Source organism: Oryctolagus cuniculus, chromosome 11 (genome assembly GCF_964237555.1).
Source record: "Oryctolagus cuniculus chromosome 11, mOryCun1.1, whole genome shotgun sequence".
In the NCBI taxonomy this organism is placed as follows: Eukaryota; Metazoa; Chordata; class Mammalia; order Lagomorpha; family Leporidae; genus Oryctolagus; species Oryctolagus cuniculus.
In genome coordinates this window covers 27,078,880-27,101,517 of record NC_091442.1, presented here as the reverse complement: position 1 = coordinate 27,101,517, position 22,638 = coordinate 27,078,880, and the positions used below count along the sequence as shown (strand labels likewise).

At 44.0% G+C, this 22,638-nt stretch overlaps 1 protein-coding gene and 1 pseudogene across 2 annotated transcripts in view; both read right to left on the bottom strand.

Annotated features, from left to right (window-relative positions):
* PSMF1 (proteasome inhibitor subunit 1) overlaps positions 1–22,638 on the bottom strand; it is a 44,543-nt gene that overhangs the window by 11,590 nt on the left and 10,315 nt on the right. For both annotated transcript variants that reach the window (XM_070051980.1, XM_070051979.1), the window contains 2 exons: positions 20,928–21,010; positions 7,397–7,582 (listed from right to left, as the gene is read on the bottom strand). In XM_070051980.1, the coding sequence (XP_069908081.1) occupies positions 7,397–7,582; positions 20,928–21,010 (269 nt within the window). The remainder of the gene's footprint in view (positions 1–7,396; positions 7,583–20,927; positions 21,011–22,638) is intronic.
* On the bottom strand, positions 8,113–20,919 carry LOC127490967 (nucleophosmin pseudogene; annotated as a pseudogene).

The window sequence follows — 22,638 nt, the reverse complement described above, 5'->3', positions numbered from 1 at the left end:
CTCCCTGCCCACTCAGTGTTTCAGGTGAATCACCCTTCTCTGTGTGCTGGAGCAGAGTAGACACATGCCGTCACTGCTTTAAAGAGACTCGTGATCTAGAAGGAAAAGGGTGGCTAGCCCTAACAGACAATGAACTCCCACAGGTTGGGTCCTCAGCACGTAGCCCCAGTGCCTAGTGCAATGCTTCACCCATGATGGACATTTAAACAGACTGGCTGGGGATCAGAAAAAGTGAAGGCTTTAGCTGGGCTCAGGTTCAAATTGTGGCTCCAGGAACATGTAATGGCTGTGTAATCCCCTAGCCCTCGCTTTCTCTTTGGTAAAACCCTTAAAGAAACTATTCCCTGTCAAGTTCTAGTGCAATAGAAAGAGCTACAATTATTTGAAAAGATTATGAAATGACCCCTTTCCTTTCTAACAGCCTCTGTGTGTGAGGCTGCAACAGAAACAGCATCCCCCATCCTCTTTCCCCCCCTTCCCCTGCAACACCCAGTACAAAGTGGAGAAGCGGAAATAAGAGATTTGCAAAAATGTAAAACAAGGTCACCTTTCTCAATACATCTTTTTTAAGAGTTATTTTAATAAAAGCATGTTATTTATATTATCACAAGTGAGTTTGTTAATTTTTATTTATTTTCACTTTATTTGAAAGGCAGAGAGGCAGATTTTTTTTCTTTCTTTTTAAAGATTATTTCAAAGAGTTATGCAGAGAGAGAAGGAGAAGCACAGAGACAGACAGACAGAGAGAGAGAGAGAGAGAGGTCTTCCATCCACTGGTTCACTCCCCAGTTGGCTGCAATGGCCAGAGCTGCGCTGATCCGAAGCCAGGAGCCAGGAGCTTCTTCTGGGTCTCCCACGCAGGTGCAGGGGCCCAATGACTTGGGCCATCTTCTGCTGCTTTCCCAGGCCATAGCAGAGAGCTGGTTAAGAAGTGGAGCAGCTAGGTCTCAAACCAGCACCCATATGGGATGCCGGCACTGCAGGTGGCAGCTTTACCCACTACACCACAGCACTGGCCCCAAACAGATTTTCAAATCAGCTAGCTCACTCCACAAATGCCTACAAAAGCCAGGACTAGGCCAGACTGTGAAGTCAGGAACCAGGAACTCAATCCAGGTCTCCAACAGTGTGGCAGGGACCCCTGCATTGAATTCCAGGGATGTATCAGCAGAAACTGGATCAGAAGCAGAGGAGCTGGGACTTGAACCAGGCATGCTAATACGGCATACAGGCATCCTAAGCAGCACCTCATTGCTGCACCACTGTTTGTACTGTTACTTTTAAATGAATAAATGTGCATTTAAAAAATCTGAGCTGTAATTTCTAATACAGTAAGTACTGATAGATACAATTCATACAAGAGTTCTTTGGGGGCCTCAATTTTTAGAGTGTAAGAGGGCTCCTGAGACCAGACATTTTGTGATTTGCTAGCAAAAAAACCCTAACCGAAGGAAAGAAAAAAATATAATATATATAATGTATGTATATAGTGCTATACTATTTATAATGAAAAATTGGAAATGTTTATAATAACTCCATAGAGGCTAGGTAAACTATAGCATACTAGTAAAATATCAGATATTAAAAATGTTTGGTACTTTAGTAAATGGGTTATGAAATTTTAAAAGAACATAAACTATCTGGAGCATTTAAAAAATATGTAGATACAGACTAAGCTGGATGAAAAGTGAATCCTCAAAATGAATTCAGAATGACATAAGTAAGAGCTTTGTAGCTAAAGATTTATTTTTAGTGAAGCTGGTTAAGCATAGGAAAAACTAGTCTTTCAAAACAAGGAAGAGGATTTGGGGCACACAGCTTCTGGACTGAGGACAGATGGAGCAAAGTGAAACAGGTTAGACTTATAACAATAATGAAGAGTTAGGCTTACACGAAGGACGCCTTCCCTCACAGGTTGTTTTTATTAGCTCTTTCCTAGAGGTTTCAGGAGCAGGACAGACACAGGTCTTCACCAGCAGGGAATGTCCTTTTTAAGTTCACTCCTAGCCTAGGAGCACCAGTGTCACAGCAGTGTACCCACTACCCTTTGACAAGCTTTGGACACATCACTACACATCTCTTTATGTGCTAATGCAGGTGTCCCAACTTCCGTTTGCATTTTGTAGGTTTCCAGGGATGAGACATGGGACTGTGTCCTGTGGGAAGGGATGGAGGATACTATTTGGGCTCAGGGCGCCAGCTACAGCTGTGCAGTGACAGAGTGATCAATGCCCTGAAGCAGCCAGATGAGCCCATCACTGTGTAGCTTTTCTGTCTTTCCTGCTGGGGCCTCAGCATTTGAGAAACAAAAGGTGGAAGTGAATACCTGGTTACTCAGCAGCATGGTGGTGGTGGTGGTGGTGGTGGTGGGGCTATGGTGAAGGAATCGGTGTCACTACAGCCATCTGTACTGACAGAGCAGGGGCCTGGCAAGGTAGCAGTACACAAGGAGAGGGAGTGCTCACTGCTAATATACAGAAATACAGTTGGCTTTTGGCTATTGTTCTTATATCCTGCTACAATGCTGAACGTAATAGTTCTAGCTTTTTAAGAAGATGCCCTGTACACAAGATCTCACATGATCTGCACACAGAGACGGTTTTACTTCTTACTTTCCAATCTGGACATCTTTCATTTCTTCTCCCTGAATGGCTGCCCAGGCTACATTTCAGGCTCAATGCTGCATGGAAGTACACAGAGCAAACATGCTTGTCTCCTGCCTCACTGCTGAGCTTAGGAGAAAGCATTCCATCTTTCTGCATCAAATCAGCTGTGGAAGTTTTGTAGCTGCTCTTTACTGAATTGAGCAACTTCCCTTCTATTGTTGAATGCTCTTTATCATGAAAGGATGTTGGATTTTGGCAAATGCTATCACTCTGCCTACTGAGATGGACACATGGCATTTGCCTTTTTTCTTTAAAACAGTACGTTATGGTGATTTATTTTCAAATGCTAAGCCAACATTCCTGGGATAAATTTCACCAGATCACAGTGTAGAATGCTTTTTTATGTTGTTAGATTAGGTTTGCTATTATATTTTGTTGAGGACTTTAACATCTGTATTTATAGGCGATACTGGTTTGTAGTTTTCTCATGTCATTGACCTCACAAAAGGAAGTTCGAAGTACTGAATTTCATTCTATTTTTTTGAAAACCTTTCTGAAGAATTGATATGAATGAAAAACTCATTATTAAACACATTTTCAAACATATCTAAAAACCAGTAAGAACAGTATCACAAGCCCCTGTTCATCCTTCTACCCAACTTTGGTAATTATCAACTGTCTGCCTTTCTTATTTTACCTGTAGCTCTTCTCCAATGTTTCACTCTTTTGAGAGCGAAATTATTTTAAAGCAAATTCCAGACATATCACTTCACCTGACATACTTTAACACACCTCTCCAACAGAAAAAGATCTTAAAAAAAAAAAAAATCACAGGGGCCGGTGCTGTGGTGTACCAGGTAAAGCTGCCTGTAGTGCCGGCATCCCATATGGGCACTGGTTCGAGTTCCAGCTGCTCTACTTCCGATCCAGCTCTTTGCTATAGCCTGGGAAAGCAGCAGAAGATGGCCCAAGTCCTTTGGCCTCTGCACCCACATGGGAGACCCAGAATAAGCTCCTGGCTTCTGGCTTCAGATCAGCTCAGCTCCAGCCATTGCGGCCATCTAGTGCGCGAACCAGCAGATGGAAGACCTCTCTCTCTCTCTCTCTCTGTCTCTGACTCTCTGTAGCTCTGCCTTTCAAATAAATAAATTTTTTTTTAAATAATAATTTAATTATTTCCTAATATTATCTAATATCAAGACCAAGCTCAAATCTTCCCAAATGTTTCAAAAATGATTTTTAGAATTATTTTGAATCAGCCAGCTAATCCTCCGCCTATGGCGCCGGCACACCAGGTTCTAGTCCTGGTCAGGGCACCAGATTCTGTCCCGGTTGCCTCTTTTCCAGGCCAGCTCTCTGCTGTGGCCAGGGAGTGCAGTGGAGGATGGCCCAAGTGCTTGGGCCCTGCACCCGCATGGGAGACCAGGGGAAGCACCTGGCACCTGGCTTTGGATCAGCGCGGTGCACTGGCTGCAGCGGCCATTGGAGGATGAACCAACGGCAAAGACAGACCTTTGTCTCTCTCACTGTCCACTCTGCCTGTCAAAAAAAAAAAAAAAAAATTACTGTGAATCAAGATTCAAATAAGGCCCAAAACTGTATTTAGTTTATGTGACTCTTTGAATAAAACATCCTCCTTCTCTCTTTTCTCCCCACGCCATTCACTTATGTGATGGGAAAAAAGTCAGTCTACCTGTAAAGATTTTCCATGGCTCAGTTTTGGCTGTTGAACCCTCATAAGTCTGTCTAGCTTGCTCATCTATCCTTTATACTCCTTTAAACTGCGAGTGAGATCAGGACTGAGGTTGCTGTGAACTTACTACTGCATCATGTTAGAGGACTTAACAGCCACCCCCTGTATCTATTGGTTTTAGCAAATATTGACAATTTGTCACTAGGTCCATTATTTCAGTATAAGTTACAAAATGGTGACTTTCTAATTCTTTCAGTTCTTCTAAGACCAGGAATTCGACCTTCACATTTCGAAACCTGAGGTCTGTGATCCCCAGGTAGAGTAGAACAGTCTCCAGGTGCCACTGTGGAAGCTCTGTGGGGTTTCTGCTTGTCACAGTGGTTGCAGAGCCCTCCTAGTGTCTATAAGCAGAGACCAGAGAGGCTGGATGCTCTACAATTCACAGCAGAATCCTGCAAAATGAAGAATGAACTGCATCCCACACAACTTTTCTTTTTTTAAAAGGTTTTTTTGTTTTCTTTGTTTTTGACAGGCAGAGTGGACAGTGTGAGAGAAAGACAGAGAGAAAGGTCTTCCTTGTCTGTTGGTTCACCCTCCAAAGGCCGCCATGGCTGGCGTGTTGCGGCCTGCGCATCACGCTGATCTGATGGCAGGAGCCAGGTGCTTCTTCTGGTCTCCCATGGGGTGCAGGGCCCAAGCACTTGGGCCATCCTCCACTGCACTCCTGGGCCACAACAGAGAGCTGGCCCGGAAGAGGGGCAACTGGGACAGAATCCGTCGCCCTGACTGGAACTAGAACCTGGTGTGCCGGCGCCGTAGGCGGAGGACTAGCCTATTGAGCCACGGTGCCGGCCCCACACAACTTTTCAATACTGTGTTAGAAACTCAGAGGTATAGGGGCCGGTGTTCTGGTGCAGTAGATTAATCCTCCACCTGTAGTGCAGGCATCCCATATGGGCACCAGTTCTAGTCCCAGCTTCTCCTCTTGCAATCCAGCTCTCTATGGCCTGGGAAAGCAGCAGAAGATGGCCCAAGCACTTGGGTCCCTGTGCCAGCATGGGAGACCTGGAGGAAGCTTCTGGCTCCTGGCTTTGCACCAGCTCAGCTCTGGTTGCTGGGGCCATGTGGAGAGTGTAAAAGAGGATGGAAGACCTTTCTCTCTGTCTCTCCCTCTCACTATCTGTAACTCTACTTCTCATAAATTAAAAAAAAAATCTTAAAAAAAAAAAAAAGAGGGGCCAGTGCTGTGGCATAGTGGGTAAAGCTGCCACCTGCAGTACTGGCATCCCATATAAGCGCCAGTTAGAGTCCTGGCTGCTCTACTTCCAATTCAGCTCTCTGCTGTGGCCTGGGAAAGCAGTGGAAGATGGCCAAGTCTCTGAGTGGGAGACTGGAAGACACTACTATCATCTAGCTTTGGATTGGCTCAGCTTCAAATGCTGTGGCCATCTCGGGAGTGAACCAGCAGATGGAAGACCTCTCTCCCTCTCTCTCTCTCTTTCTCTGCAACTCTGCCTTTCAAATAAATAAAATAAATCAAAAAAAAAAAGAAAAAAAAAAGAAATTCAGAGGTATAAAGTCTACAGAATTTACCCTAGTTTACAATAAACAAAGTTTATTTTCCACCATTTTAATATATTTGTCCAGGAATGTAACTATGGTTTTAATTGATGAAATACTGTCCAACCACTATTTTGTTCACTACTTCCTTAACAGCTGTTTATCATTTCAAAAAAGTATTGGTAACAGCAATACAGTTTTGTGGTATTTGAGTTGATGATACAAAATATCTATACAAGCCAGTTTTTTGTCATATCAAATTTAAGCTCATTCCACAGAGGTATGAATGTCTGTTTTCCAATGCAATCATGTTCAGACAACTATACATGGAAATAGACATTATCTTATTAACCTATTTTTAATAGTAAATATTCAACTATGTTAGGACTTTATATTATTGTTTAGAAATGTCTATTAGGTAAGTTAGATTATCTAGGAATTCTGTTTCAATATAGTAAAAGATAGTTCACAGAATATCTGCTTTGATATGGGCAATAGATCTATAAGAGCTGTGAATTAGTATTTACTTCAGGACTAAATATCTTCCCCATTTTGTTGCTGCTTAGGTCTTATCCTTTAAACTTGTCACTGTACTATGATTAGAGAGCACTGTGCACGGAGTGAAGACTCCTGACCTTAGTCCTGGCTCTGCCTGTTTCTCAGTGGCTGGGGACTGTAGACAGGGCAGGTAATCTTACCTCTGTTCCCATATGTAAAATAAGGAGGTTGGACCAGACAAGTTGTTCCCAACCTCTTCAATAAATTTTAGCATTTTCTGTTCTCTCGACAGGACCCAGTATTTTCAAAGATTTTGTCAAACTGACTTGCCAATTGTTACTTGTAATAGTTAATATGATTTTCCATTTTAAACTAACCAAAGGGATACGACTGCAAACAGAATAAAATAACAATAGCTGTGAATATTTATCGAGTGCTTGCTCATTATGTGACCCACAGGGAACCATGCCCCCTAACCCCATCAATGCCACCCTTACTACCCACTGTGGAATTCAAACTGGGAAGTACTGTCTCAGCTACTGAGACTTATCCCCCTCCTTAGGGCAGAAGTCTTTAGTCCTAATGCTGCCATCCTAATCTGCAAAGACGTTGGATGTGACCTGCTCACACCCCATGTTGTTTGGAAAAACTTCTGAAATTGTTAGTGGTCAGGGGACTACCCCCTTCCCTCAAAGGTCTTCTGTATCTGTGCATTTTCCCAAAAAGCCTGGGTTTCCAAAAAATCACCTAGGCAGCAACTGTGGACTATTGCACACTAGCTTGAGCACTGACTGGTTCCCTTGGGCAGTCGCAGGGCTCTGTGAGGCCTTGAGAAAGGAGGCCAGCAGCCTTCAAGTGCTAGAAGTTGGGGTGACTAGTTCTAGTGGAAGAACTCACTGCTTCCTCCCTCCACTGAGACAGGGAAGACTCTGTTGAAGACACACGAGGATGCGGGAGGGAGTCAAGCAGCAGAAAGGGACGAGACGTCCAGAATCCATGTGCAGAAGAGGGGGATGCCCGCTGGGGGCGGGGTACTCACCAGGGAGGCTGGCGGCTGGTATGAGGGTGGTGTGGAGGAATCCGGAGTGGGTCCACCTCGCTGGCGGTGGCAGGGGGAAACTCCCGAGGGGGACTGTTTACGTTAGCCTTGTCCCACTGCTCATGGATAGGCGTGATGATTCCTGACACGATGCGAGACCGCAGCTCCTCACTGTTCTTGTAGGTCCTGTAGGGAGCAGATGAGGAGTCAACTGCTTGCTGCTGGCTGCCACGCCTCTGTGCAGTATTGTAGTGGCGGCCACGGCGGCTGCCCTGACGGCTCTTGGCACTGCGCTTAGTCTGTCTGCAAGGGTGGATATGGGCCGTCCGGCGGACCTGTGTGAGGGGGGCAACAGCCCGGCGCTGTCTCCGAGATTTGGGCCTAAGCTTCTTAGGCATCTGAGTTGCCCCTCCTCCATTACCACCCCATTAGAAAGAGGTGAGGGTGTAGGGGCACAGGGCCTGGACTGGCTACTCCCCTGACCCTACCCCACCCCTCCCTCAGCTTCATTGTGTGTTCATCACGTGTCATGGGGAGGGTCATGGAAGGCCAAGGGTCTCTGGGGAAGATGAGGTAGGTTTCTGGTCCGGGTAGGCAGGGCTCTGGAGGGTTAAGGTCCAGTGTGTCACTAACTCAGGGGTTCTTGGAAGACTGCCCATACCATCTGTCCCATCCTGCCTGGGCCTCTTTTCTCTGCCTGTGAGAGACAAGAAACATGAGCTACAGCTCAGATACTGAAGTGGCCCAGGGAACAAAGAGTAGGCAGGACTCCAGGGTTCCTAAAACTCTGGTATTTTAAAGTGAGTCATATCCTATGTCACAAAGCAACTTCACAACTGAAATCCTACAGGGGATAATCTGACCGTGTAGAATCAGATTAGAAAACAACCCAGAAAGGAAGTCTCTAAATATATGGAAATTAAGCAACACCTTTCTAGATAATCCATGGATCAAGAGAGAGTAGCATGAAATTAAAATGAAAATACACCATATTAAAGTAGGTGGGATACAGCTGGTGAGAGTAAACCCCACAGCACTAAATAATTAAATTAGAAAAAGACTTCAAACCAATAATCAAAATTTTGACCTCAAGAACCTGGAAAAAGAACAAATTGAACTCAAAGCAAGCAGAAGTAAAGAAATAACAAAGAGGGGGCCAGAGCTGTGGCATAGCAGGTAAAGCCGCTGCCTGCAGCACCAGCATGCCATACGGGCATGGGTTTGGGTACTGGCTGGCTGCTCTGTTTCTGATTCAGCTCCCTGCTAATGCACCTAGAAAGCAGTGGAAGATGGTACAAGTCCTTGGGCCTCTACATCCATGTGGGAGACCTGGATGAAGCTACTGACTCCTGGCTTCGGCCTGGCCCAGCTCCGACTGTTGCAGCCATTTGGGGAGTGAACCAGCAGATGGAAAATCTCTCTCTCTGCCTCTGAATCTCTTTCTCTGCAACTCTAACTTTCAAATAAATAAAAAAAAAATCTTAAAAAAAAGAAATAATAAAGAGCAGAAACTAAGGAAAACAGGAAAATAGAGAAAATTAACGAAACACTTTAAAGCTGGTTATTAAAAAAGAAGAGTAATGTTGACAAACCTCTATAAGACTGGCAGATACCAAGTGAGAAGACACAACTCAGCACCACAGAGAATGAAATAGGGAGGCCAGCGCTGTGGTGTAGCGGGTAAAGCTGCCGCCCGCAGTGCCAGCATCCTATATGGGTGCCAGTTGGAGTCCCGGCTGCTCCATCCAATCCAGTTCTCTGCTATGGCCTGGGAAAGCAGTGGAGGATGGCCCAAGTCCTTGGGCCCCTGCACCCACGTGGGAGACCCGGAGGAAGCTCCTGGCTCCTGGCTTTGGAATGGCCCAGCTCCAGCTGTTATGGCCAGCTGGGGAGTGAAGCAGCAGATGGAAGACCTCTCTCTCTCTCTCCCTCTCTCTCTGCCTCTCCTTCTCTCCCTGTGTAACTCTGACTTTCAAATAAATAAATAAATCTTTAAAAATAAAAAGAATGAAATAGGATATTCTAACAGATCTGGAGCCACTCAAAGGACAACTGAATACCAAGAACAGCTCAATCCAACAGCTCAGAACAGACAATTCTTCCAAAATTATTTAACAGGAAAAATCAAATAGAAAAATTTAAATGGTTTTATTAAAGTAACTGAAATCGTACCTAAACCCCCCAAAAAGATAAAATATCCAGGCCCAGAGTATTTCAGTAGAGAAATCTGCCAAATATTTAAAGAAGTCACATCAATTTTACTTTTAGAAAACAACAGGAGGGGGCTCCCAAATAATTTTATGGAGCCAGTATCACTCTGATATCAAAATTAAACAAAGACAATATAAAACAAAACTACACATTAGCATCTCCCATGAACTTAGAAGCAAAACCCTTCACCAAAATACAGACCCAAACTGTATAAAAAGAATTATACAAGATCAAGAATTTATCCAAGGCATGCAAGGCTAGTTCAATCTTCACAAACCAATAAATGTAATCAACTATATCAATAAGCTAAATCATCATCATATGATTGTATCTACTGATGCAGAAAAAAAGTGTTAGATAAAACCAACACGATAAATCCATTCATGACAAAAACACTAAACTAACAAGAAAGAGGAATTATAACAGAGTGGAACTTATTATTCACCTCAATTTACTAAACATCTACAAAAATCTACTTCAATTCAAATGGTGAAAAAAGCTAACAGTATCTTCAAAGGTGAAAAATGGAATACTCTGCTCTAAATGGAGTACTCTGCTCTAGGACTAGGAACAAGACAAGGATGTTCTCTTTCATTACTCTTATTTAACAAATACTGGAAGTTCCAGGCATTGTATATGGCAAGAAAAAGAAAAGGCATACAGATCAGAAAGTAAGGAAGAAAACTGTCCCTATTAGCAGTTGATACTATAGTCCTGAAGTTTCTTTTTTTTTTTCCTATGGAATTTACATAGACAACCTCCTGGACAACTTTGAGTTCAGCAATGTGACAGGATACAAGATCAGTTATACTTCTGTATGCTAACAATAAATATTTTTTTACTTTATTAAAATACTGAGTTTATTTCACATGTATGTTTGTCTCACCACTATTTCCACATCTGACCACTGCTACTACTGTGTACTATCATAACATTCTATACATAGTTAAAACCAAGCAAAGGGTAGAGTTCCAACTTTAAAAACTAAACAGGCATTTTGGACAACATGTTCTTGGCAATGGACTTTGGACAACAGTTATCAAACACTTCTGGGAAAGTTCTCACTCTGCATTATAAAAAGGACAGCCAGATATCAACTGTTACATAAATGAAATAAGATGGAAACTGTTTAAACTATTTTTTTTTTTTTTTGGACAGGCAGAATGGACAGTGAGAGAGAGAGAGAGAGAGAGAGGTCTTCCTTTATCGTTGGTTCACCCTCCAATGGCCACAGTGGCCGGTGCGCTGTGCTGATCTGAAGCCAGGAGCCAGGTGCTTCTCCTAGTCTCCCATTGGGTGCAGGGCCCAAGCACTTGGGCGATCCTCCACTGCACTCCCTGGCCACAGCAGAGAGCTGGCCTGGAAGAGGGGCAACTGGGACAGAATCCAGTGCCCCGACCGGGACTAGAACCTGGTGTGCCAGCGCCGTAGACAGAGGATTAGCCTATTGAGCCACGGTGCTGGCCCAAACTATTTTCTTAAAAAGACTTCTTGCACTGCCAAAGATCTTGAATGGCCTCTTGGTTAGTCATCCGGAAGCAATTCTTCACATAATTGATGAATTTGGCTTTCATTCTGGGAAGAGAACCACCTTTTTCTATACTTGCTTGCATTTTTGCTTTAATGTCTTCTACAGAACTAGTTCCTTCTTGTGTTTCAGGAATTTTTGCTGTTTTTTGAAGGATTCTTGACCTTTTGATCTTGGTTTTGATTCTTCCATTCTGGTTTGATTTCTGTGCATTTTTGGCTGAAGTATCCCCTATAGATTTCTTCACTGGAGCTTTTTCTTCAGTTTCCTAATCACCAAAATCATCATCATCATCATCATCTTCGTCAGAAGCAGGTTTTACTTTATTCTGTGGTACCTTGCTGCCACCTCCGGGGCAGACCGTTTTCCAGATACACTTAAAAGCTTCACGTCTTCTGACTCTGTATCTTCCTCCACAGCTACTAAGTGCTGTCCACTAATATGCACAGGCCCCGAACCACACTTCAAGCTTAAGACCGCAGGTGGTGTTATTTCAAAGCCCCCAAGGGAAACCATTGGCTATACAGACATTTTCAGTGTTGCCAGTGTTACTTTAATTGGACTGCCTTCATAATTCATTGCCTCTGCTTCAACAATGAGCAGTTCGTCTTTTGCACCAGCACCTAAACTGACCGTTCTTAAAGATAGCTGGTGCTCATTTTCATCATTGTCCACTTCAAAGTGATAATCTTTGCTGGTCTTTAGTTCACAACTGAAATGACAGTTCCATGGCCTCAGGGAGCTTGTGTCCATGTCATCGAATCCTCCATGGGGTGGAGGGACGAACTTCAGTGGGAAAGAAGGTGGATGGAGATAAGACACCCACTGCTGCAAAGAACAGCTGAGGAGGAAGGAATCATGCCAGGGAACAATAAACATTTGAACACCAAAACTAAGAATTGAGCTTCTTTTATGATCACACCCTTCCCTCTTTTTGTTTTTTAAGATTTATTTATTTATTTATCTGAAAGGCAGTTACAGCAAGACAGAAGCAGAGAGAGAGAGATATCTTCCATCTGCTTGTTCAATCCCTAAATGGGTGCAGCAGCTGGAGTTGGGCTAATCTGAAGCCAGGAGACAAAAGCCAGAAGCTTCTTCCTGGTCCCCCATGTGGATGCAGGGGCCCAAGGACTTGGACCATCTGTTGCTGCTTTCCCAGGCACATTAGCAGGGAGCTGGATTGGAAGTGGAAGAGCTGGGACATCAACCTGTGCCCAAATGGGATGAAGGCACAGCAGGCAGCAGCTTTATCCACTGTGTCACAGCGCCAGCCCCATACCCCTCCCCTCTTAAGGAAAGAAAGAAAAAACTTATATAGCACTTACATACTGACAATTACAAAAATGATGATGAAAGAAACCAGTAAGACCCAAATAATGCAGAAACATACCATGTTCATGGCAAAATGTCAATTCTCCCCAAACTGATCTATACATTGAATGCAACTCCTATCAAAGCTTGTCCAACCCAGACAAGCTTATTCTAAAGTTTATGCAGAAACGTGCGGACTCTGAAGGTGCTCGAACACCTAAGACTATCTTGACAAAGAAAGTATGTCTCACCCTTCCCAGCAGACTGACCACACAGCTATAACAATTAATACTGGCAAAAGAGGAAAGCCTCTCTGTCTCTACCTCTCTCTGTAACTCTTTCAAATAAATAAAATAAATCTTCAAAAAATGTAAAGGAACTACTAATGTACACAACTCACATAGATCAGTGGAAAAGAAAAGAGAATCCAGAAATACTCATAGGAGCACAAACAACCGCTTTTTGACAAAGCTACAAAAGCAATCCAATGAATAAAGAACAAACAATATTGGGATTGGACATCCACCCATCCACCGGCAAAACAAAGAAACAAAAAAACCCCAGCCTACATTGCACACCTTCCACAAAAATAGACTTAAAACATATTACAGGGGGCCGGCGCTGCGGCTCACTAGGCTAATCCTCCGCCTTGCGGCGCCGGCATACCAGGTTCTAGTCCCAGTTGGGGCACCGGATTCTGTCCCAGTTGCCCCTCTTCCAGGCCAGCTCTCTGCTGTGGCCCGGGAGTGCAGTGGAGGATGGCCCAGGTGCTTGGGCCCTGCACCCCATGGGAGACCAGGATAAGCACCTGGCTCCTGCCATCGGATCAGCGCGGTTTGCTGGCCGCAGCGTGCTGCTGCGGTGGCCATTGGAGGGTGAACCAACGGCAAAAGGAAGACCTTTCTCTCTGTCTCTCTCTCTCACTGTCCACTCTGCCTGTCAAAAAACAAAAACAAAAACAAAAACATATTACAGGTTTCAATGTAAAACATAAAACTATAAAATGGGAAAAAAATAAAACTACAAAATGGGAAAATACATAAGAGAAAGATAATTCTTCCATCTGTTGGTTCACTCCCCAAATGGCCGCAACAGCCAGAGCCAGGTCGATCCAAAACCAGGAGCCAGGAGCCTCCTCTAGCTCTTCCTACATGGGTACGGGAGCTCAAGGACTTGGGCCATCTTCTGCTTTCCCAGGCACTGCAGGCAGTGGCTTTACTGAAGCCACAGCGCGGGCCCCACCCAGATGTCTTTTAATGACTGAATGGCTTAACAAACTGTTGAACAAACAGTATAATGAAACACTAATTAACGATATAAATGGGGGCCAGCGCTATGGCACAGTGGGCTAAAGCCCTGACCTGAAGCACAGGCATATCACGGCTGCTCCTCTTCTGATCCAGCTCTCTGCTATGGCCTGGGAAAGCAGTAGAAGAGGGCTCAATTCCTTGGGCCCCTGAACCCGCAAGGGAGACCTGGAGGAGGCTCCTGGCTCCTGATCCGCACAGCTCCGGCTGTTGCAGCCAACTGGGGAGTGAACCAGTAGATGGAAAACCTCTCTGTCTCTACTTCTCTCTGTAACTCTTTCAAATAAATAAAATAAATCTTTAAAAAATATATAAAGGGGCCGGCGCCGCGGCTCACTAGGCTAATCCTCCGCCTTGCAGCGCCGGCATACCGGGTTCTAGTCCTGGTCGGGGCACCGGATTCTGTCCCGGTTGCCCCTCTTCCAGGCCAGCTCTCTGCTGTGGCCAGGGAGTGCAGTGGAGGATGGCCCAAGTCCTTGGGCCCTGCACCCAATGAGAGACCAGGAGAAGCACCTGGCTCCTGCCTTCAGATAGGCGTGGTGCACCAGCCGTAGTGCGCCGGCGGCGGCAGCCATTGGAGGGTGAACCAAAAGCAAAAGGAAGACCTTTCTCTCTGTCTCTCTCTCTCACTGTCCACTCTGCCTGTCAATAAATAAATAAATAAATAAATAAATAAATAAAGGAACAAACTATTAATGCACACAACTCACATGGATCAAAAGGGTATTATGCTGAGTGAGAAAGGCAAATCCCAAAAGGTTACATATTATACTGTTTCATTTACATCAAATATTTGCAATGATACAATTCTAGAAATGGACAACAACTTAGTGGTTGCTGGGGGTCAGAGGTCTGGGGTGGCTGGTGTGTGAGTCAATAAAACAGCACCAGGAGGGGTAGTGATGAAAACGTTCTGCATCACTGCACTGTGTCAGTATCCTGGCTGTGACACTTTCCAAGGTGTCATCATTGGGGTAAGATGTAAAAAGGGTACAAAGTGGCTCTTATTTCTTACAGGTGCACATTAAGTCTATAATTAACCTAAAATGAAAAGTGTAATTAAAAGTGCATTTATTATACAACTACAAAGTAAGTTGAGACTATGAAATTCAGACATTCAGATTTTCTCTAGCACAGAAGGAGGCCCAAGGAAGGCAAGAGAGAAACCGAATTGAATGAGGCAAAGGGACCCCTAGGTTCTGCCCCATCCTTTCCACCAAAGCAACTCTATTCTTCCTAGCTTACCAGAACATAGTGCTTGTGGAAAGTGCTCCAAGGTGAAAAAGCCCGAAAGTTTCAATGACTTGGAGGACAGAAGAGCCTGCAGCCTGTTCAGCCTCACAGATCATGTTCCCACTTAGAACAAAGACCCTTGGGGACCCTGATGCTTCCCTACCAAAGCTGGAGAGAGGACAGAAATCTAATTCCTCTTCCTTTCAATTAGATGGGCTGTGTGTGATATGGGTAGAAGGCCTCTCATACTCCTAGGTAGGTGTTTTCCTGTGGAAGCCAGGCCTGATTCAAAAACTGCCAAGTCCTGAAGTTCGTTCTACAGTTTCTGAGCCTTGGTAAAAAAATAAAACAAAATAAAAATAACAACAACACAAAAACCAAAACTGTCATTTTGGTAGCGACAAAAGACAGCCACTATCATCCTGTCTGACACAGAACAGGCTTATTATCAGCAATGCAGCGTTGGCTCACACATCCCTACCCAGAGGAGGGGAAACACGCAGGATGACCTGTGAAGGCAGGCCAGGAACGTGGCCGAAGCAGGCAGCTAGCTCAGTGCTGCCAGCTGGAAGAAGGGGAGTGTGGGAGGGCTGTGATTAGCAGCACAGGGCAGCCCAGCGTTCAGAGATCAGTTCCCATGGAGATGACTCTTGGTGATCCGACTGCTTTTCCCTTTGCGTACCACTAGCAGCTGGGCCAGCACCGAGCACTCTGTGTACTAACGTCTCATTGCATTCTCACAATGCCCTGGAGTAGTACTATTGTGCCCCTCATTTCACAGTAACCAGAAGAGACAACAAAATCGCTTCCCTCTCACAATACACAAATACCAGTAACAGATGTATTTAAAAATAAACAAATGGAGACACCGTCACCAATTATCTCTCTGTATTGCTGTTGGCACTAAATGCTCTAATGTGCACTAATGGCCTACATAAATAATTCCTGGGTTCTTCCACAGTGTTGTCAGTTTCTTTCCCAATGGAATTCTGGATGAAGAAGCCAAAAGAGAGACCAAGTATCCTTCTAATAGCCCCTTAGCGGGGACAGGAGCATCGCGGTGTGTGCAACACCCAGAAGAGCAGCTCTCTGTCATGGCCAGGCCTTTGTCTACAAAACGCAAAAGACATGTCGCCACCATCATCTCCAGAACTCTTTTCATCTTACAAAACTGAAATTCCAAACTAGTTAAACAATAACTACCCAGTCTCCCTTCCTCCAGTCTCTGGCAATCATCATTCTATTTTCTGTCTCTATGAATTTGACCACTTTTAGAAATCACGCATGTAAGCAGAATTTGACAGTGTTTGTCTTTTTGTGACTAGCTTATTTCATTTAGCACAATGTACTCAATGTTTAATCATGCTGAAGCACATGTCAGAATGTACACCCTTTTTAAGATGGAATAAAATTCCATTGTATATATACACACCACGTTTTGCTTATCCATTCATCCATGTGGGTTGCTTTGACTATTTGGCTAGTACTAGTAATGTTATGAACATAAGGGTACAAATATTTCTTCAAGATTCTTCTCTCAATTCTTTTGAGTATGTGCCCAGAAGTAGAATTGCTGGATTATATAATTTCTTTTTTCTTTTTTTTGAAGAACTACCCTCAACTACTTTAGTTTCCTCAGTGGCTGTGCCATTTTATAGTTCCATCAACAAGGCACAATGATCCCCAATTTCTCTACCTTTTTATTGATATTTATTTATTTATTTTAATAGTAGCCATACTAACGGGTGTGAGGTGGTGTCAATGCAGAGTTTTAAGAAAGAATCACAACCATGATCTGATCCATGTTTTAAAAAGACTGGTCTGGAGCCAGCACTAAGTGCAGTGGGTTAAGCTACCCCTTGTAATTTACATCCCATATTGAGTGCTGGTCCAAGTCCTAGCTATTCTGTTTCCAATCAAGCTTCCAGCTAACGCCCCTGGGAAGGCAGTGGAAGATGGTCCAAGTACTTAGGCCCCTGCTACCCATGGGGAAGACCTGGATGGAGTTCTTGGCTTTAGCTTGGCATAGTTCTGGCTGCTATAGCCATTTGGGGAGTGAACCAGCAGATGGAAGATCTCTGTCTCCCCCTCTCTATCACTCTGCTTTCCAAATAAATAAATAAATCAAAAAAAAAAAGAAAAAAAAAAAAGACTTGTTTGATTGTTGTGTGGGAATGCACCGGAGGGTGGAAGGAAGGAGTAGATTATGGAAGGGACCTCCTCACATGGAGAGGGTAAGAGACAGAGGAGCAGCAAGAATGCTGGTGGTGGGTTATTTGGAAGTCCAAAAGGAGTGGAATGGGTTCAATATAGTTACTGCTGCTTGGATGCAATTAATGCAGCAGGATTTCTAGGTAAATCTGTGGTTCACTCAAGGTTTGATCTCTGTGAATTTATAATGATGCACAGCTTCACCAAAAATCTATAGGAGGTAGGCTGGCGCCACAGCTCAATAGACTAATCCTCCGCCTTGCGGTGCCGGCACACCAGGTTCTAGACCCGGTCGGGGCGCCAGATTCTGTCCCGGTTGCCCCTTTTCCAGGCCAGCTCTCTGCTATGGCTCGGGAGTGCAGTGGAGGATGGCCCAAGTCCTTGGACCCTGCACCCGCATGGGAGACCAGGAGAAGCACCTGGCTCCTGGCTTCGGATCAGTGCGATGCGTCGGCCGCAGTGCGCTGGCTGCGGCGGCCATTGGAGGGTGAACCAACGGCAAAAGGAAGACCTTTCTCTCTGTCTCTCTCTCTCTCTCACTGTCCACTCTGCCTGTTAAAAAAAGAAAAAAAAATCTATAGGAGGTCAAGTCAACAAGGATGGGGGAAAAGCCCCTCGAATGGAAGAAAGTGGAATGAGCTGGGCCTGACTATACAGCAAGCAGGTAACTTATTACTCTGAGGGAAAATCAAGCATGAATCTAAGTATCTTTTGAACACAATACTCTGACAATGCAGAGTCCCACTGTAGAGAGCCAAAGGACAAAGATAACTGGAAAGAGATCATACTCGGAACTTTATTTAGAAGTTTGCTCTGGGTAAAGGCTAATGGAGAAGTTCAGAAACTATTTGTGTGTCTTTTAAGACCAAGCACACGAATAAATATGGTGATGCTACTGGGAATCAGTATTCTTGCCACAGGAAAATGGAGACAGAAGTAAGGAACAAGAGAAGAATCCCGGGGTATTAGATTAAAAAGACAGGTAGCCGTGAATTTATAATTTAAGGAAAAGATTCCTAGCACTATCCACTGAAAGATCCTAGAAGCTATGCACCTTAATATTAGTGAGTACACTGAGGCCCCGGATTTTGTTTTTTAAATACGATTTCCCATTAAAGGACATCACGGCTCTTCAGAGAAATGACTGATGCCAGAGCAGGAGCAAGGGAAGGACAAGGTGAGCTCAGAACATCTTACTGTGCCAGAAGATGACATCAGGAGATCCAAGGAGCCAGACTGAAGAGCCTCCCCCTGGTAAACTCTGGGACAACCTGAACGTTGACATTAACAGAAATGACTACAACAGTGAGTAAAAAGAGAACTCCAAATCCAAGAATACACATTAATGTTTAATAAATGAAAAATAAAGGGGACAGGGAGAACAGTAAATTCTTGTATGTTTATATAAAAAGAGCTAATTAAAAATGTAGGAAGAATGATAAATACACAAAATTACTATTTTATAATCATCCCTGTAAAAGTTGGTTCAGGCAAGAATAACCAATAGATGCTAAAATCACAGGGCAAAAGACCATTGTGAAACAGAATATTCATAATCTTGTAATATCAATTACTTAATTTTTCTATATTCCTTTGTGTTCTTGAGTCATCTGAGAATTATGTGCAGATTTTATGAGCCTTCATAATTTATCAAACATAGAGGAAAACAGACGCCTTACAGAAATCTGGCAGATAACAGCACCAGTGATAAGGCTGACAGATATCATGTCCCCGATGTGAAGCCCTGAGGACAGGCGCTCACAGATGTAGTTCAACCTGAAGCAAATGAGGAAGCAATCTGATGAATCTGCGCATGTGCAAACAACGTGAAAAATCCTGCACACTGGATCCCAAGTCTTCAAAATATCAAGGCCTTGAAAAACAGCAAAAACAAGTCTAGTAAACTGTGCTACATTAAAGATTTAGGGACAAAAATGAATGTAATGTATGATTTTTGGACAGATGGGGAAAAAAACCAAAAGACTAGCTATAAAGAACACTGCTGGGATGACTGCACAAATCTGAACTGGGACTGTATATTAAATAATACTGTATCAACGCTACCTTCCCTAAGTGTGATTAAGGTTATGTAGGAGGAGGTCCTTCTAAGATACATGCTGAAATACTTAGGGATGAAGACTTATAAAGTTGGGCCGGCACCGCGGCTCAATAGGCTAATCCTCCGCCTTGCGGCGCCGGCACACCGGGTTCTAGTCCTGGTCGGGGCGCCGGATTCTGTCCCGGTTGCCCCTCTTCCAGGCCAGCTCTCTGCTGTGGCTCGGGAGTGCAGTGGAGGATGGCCCAAGTCCTTGGGCCATGCACCCGCATGGGAGACCAGGAGAAGCACCTGGCTCCTGCCATTGGATCAGCGCGGTGCGGGCCGCAGCGCGCCGGCCGCGGTGGCCATTGGAGGGTGAACCAACGGCAAAAGGAAGACCTTTCTCTCTGTCTCTCTCTCTCACTGTCCACTCTGCCTGTCAAAAAAAAAAAAAAAAAAAAAAAAAAGACTTATAAAGTCTGCAAATAATTCTGAGGTGGTTCAAGAACAAAAAAGAATATGGAAAAATGAAGCAAAAGTGGAAAAAGGTTAACAATTGGTCAATCAACATGATGGCTAAATGGGTGTTTGTTGGGTATTTTTGTAATCCACCTCAATAAAAAAGGTTAGGATGTCAAGAATGAGAAGACAATCCACAGGCTGGCAGAAAAAATTTGCAAAACACACATCAGATAAAGGATTGTTATATAAAATATCTGAAGAACCCTTAAAACTCAACAAGAAATTGGACAACTCAATTTAAAAAGGAAGAAGGAAAGACCTGAAGGAAACCTTTGTTCAGAAATATAGATGGCAAATAAGCTCAAGAAAAGATATTCTACATCATATGTCACTAGGGAATTGCAAATTAAAACAATGAGACACCACTATTAGAATGGCCTAAATCTAAAACCCTGCCACTATCAAATGTTAGCAAGGGTGTGAAACAATAGGATCTCTCATTTATTACTACTTGGAATGTAAAATGGTACAGCCATTTTGGAAGACAGTTTGTATGGAATCACATTCTAACTATGCAACATTCTAGAAAAGGCAAAACAATGGAGAAAGTAAGAAGGTGAGTGGCTCCCCAGGGCTGGGTGGGTTGGGAGAATGATGACTAGATGGAGCACAGAGGAGTTTTGAGGTAGTGAAACCACTACATCATATTCCAGTGGATAAAGTCTAAATGTATCAGAACCACAGGAAGTATAATGACAAGAGTGAGCCCTGATAGAGACAAAAACGTCAATGTAGGTTTGTTCATTGATTGTAACAGATGTCCCACTCTGGCAGGTGACCACAGGTAAGGCTGTGCAAGTTGGTATATGGGAACTCTGCACTTCCTGCTGAATTTTGCTGCCAACCCATTTGCTTTAAAAGAAATTGAGGGTGGCGTGGAGACTTGACTAAGCACACTTCCTCCAATTGGTGAGGCCTGGACTCTACCCGGAAGCCACTATAGCAGCTCATGGGCTCTCGATTGTTTTTCATTTCCTGTAGCATTTCCTATGTGTATCTTCTCTTCCAGAAAATTAAAAATGGAAGACAGAGTTGAGAAGTGACTGTGCCCAGGAAGGAAAAGTTCTGCTAACATCCCTCAACTATCTATGGACATCTCTAACCCAATCTTACATCTTGCCACCAAATCTCTCTTCCTACTCCCAAGGAAACGACAGCATTTAGAAGTACCTGTGGAAATCACCCAGGTGTTCTGCACTGATATAATCATCCAAGTTCAGAGTCAAGTCTGCCACTTGCTGTGTGCCATATTCCTAGAAAAACAAAAGACAGGGATATTTCTGGGCTAATGACTGGGAGTGAGGGAACAACACTTAAATACTCAACCTAGAGAAGCACTCACATGTTCACAAAGACACATACTACTAAAAGGATGGTTTGTAATCTATGATACTTCTGTAAAACTTGGGACTTCTCTGATCTAGGGATACTTCTTTCTGAGGCCAGAAAACCCAATGCCCAAGCCTTTGGGCAGCTCAGGCACAGCACGTCATTGAGGTACCAAACAGATGCACAACTTCAACTTGGAGGTGAGCAACATGGAGAAGTGAGGCAGGCAGAAATCTTGCTAAGGAGGACAGCAGCTGAGGCTGCAGGGGTCACATTAGTGGCTGACAAGAAAAGACACTGGCAGCCCTGGCCAGTACCTGATGTCTAGAAGTGGTGGCAGTAGCAGTGGTTTCTGTAGCACTGTTCCTGGAAGCCCAGACCTTTATGTGGGTCAATGAGCCCTACCCCTCCTTTACTACATACTTTCTAAAGATTCAACTAACCTCAAGGGATTTTGTTACTTGCCACTAAGGACTCTGTCTGATATAGCACCTTAATGTTCACCAAAAGGGAAAGGGATACAGGAATACTTAGTACCCAGTAGTTAAAGTCAATGAAATTTACCTGTATGTAGTCCATGTAAAGGCCAAACCATATTGAAAAAGCACAGTGCAGAACACAGTTAGCAAGATAGTTTTAAATGAACATACATGGAAAACCAAGACAAAAATGTAACAAAAATAAAGCCATTGCCCTCAAGGTGCTTACAGTCAGTGACAGACACAGACACTAGAGCAAAGCACAAGTATGTACACAATTACAAGATGGGGTGAGTACCAAGCAGGAAAACAAAATGGAGAAAGAGGCAAAGTTAAGATTTTTCTGGTAGACGGTGGTGGCTAGGTGGGCCCCAACTTTTTGTGGTGGAACTTTTGAGAAGGAATGAGCTGAGCTGGGGGCTGGTGCTATGGTGTAGTGGGTGAAGCCACCTCCCGTGGTGCTGGCATCCCATATGTGTGCTGGTTCGAGTACTGCTGCTAGACTTTTGACCTAGCTCCTGCTAATGGCCTGGGAAAGCAGCAGAAGATGGCCCAAGTGCTTGGGTCCCTGCACACATGTGGGAGACCCAGAAGAAGCTCGTGGCTCCTGGCTTCAGATTGGCCCAGCTCCAGACATTGCAGCCATTTAGGGAGTGAATCAGCGGATGGAAGATCTTTCTGTCTCTGTAACTCTGATTTTCAAATAAATAAATAAATCTTTTAAAAATAATAATAATAAGAGAAGGGATCCAGCCAGGCTGAAGGAATGTGGGAGGGGGTGAGTTACTGGCAGGCTGGGGGCTAAGAAGGCTCCAGCACAGGAAATATAGAGGGTGAGCCCTCCAAGGAGTCAAGAACTCAGCTAACTTAAAGAAACTAAAATAAGCCCACTGGGTTATGAGATTTCTTCACCTGTGTTGTCCTCTAATGGGTTCACCTTAAATCATTTAACCATTTCTCCACTAATACAAAGTCCTTCCTGGTAACACCAGGCAGTGGGCATCTTGGTGTACAAAGCTTTATCTAGAGTTCTCACTTTGGTATGAAGTTCCAGAAGTGAGGTTTCTGGGTAA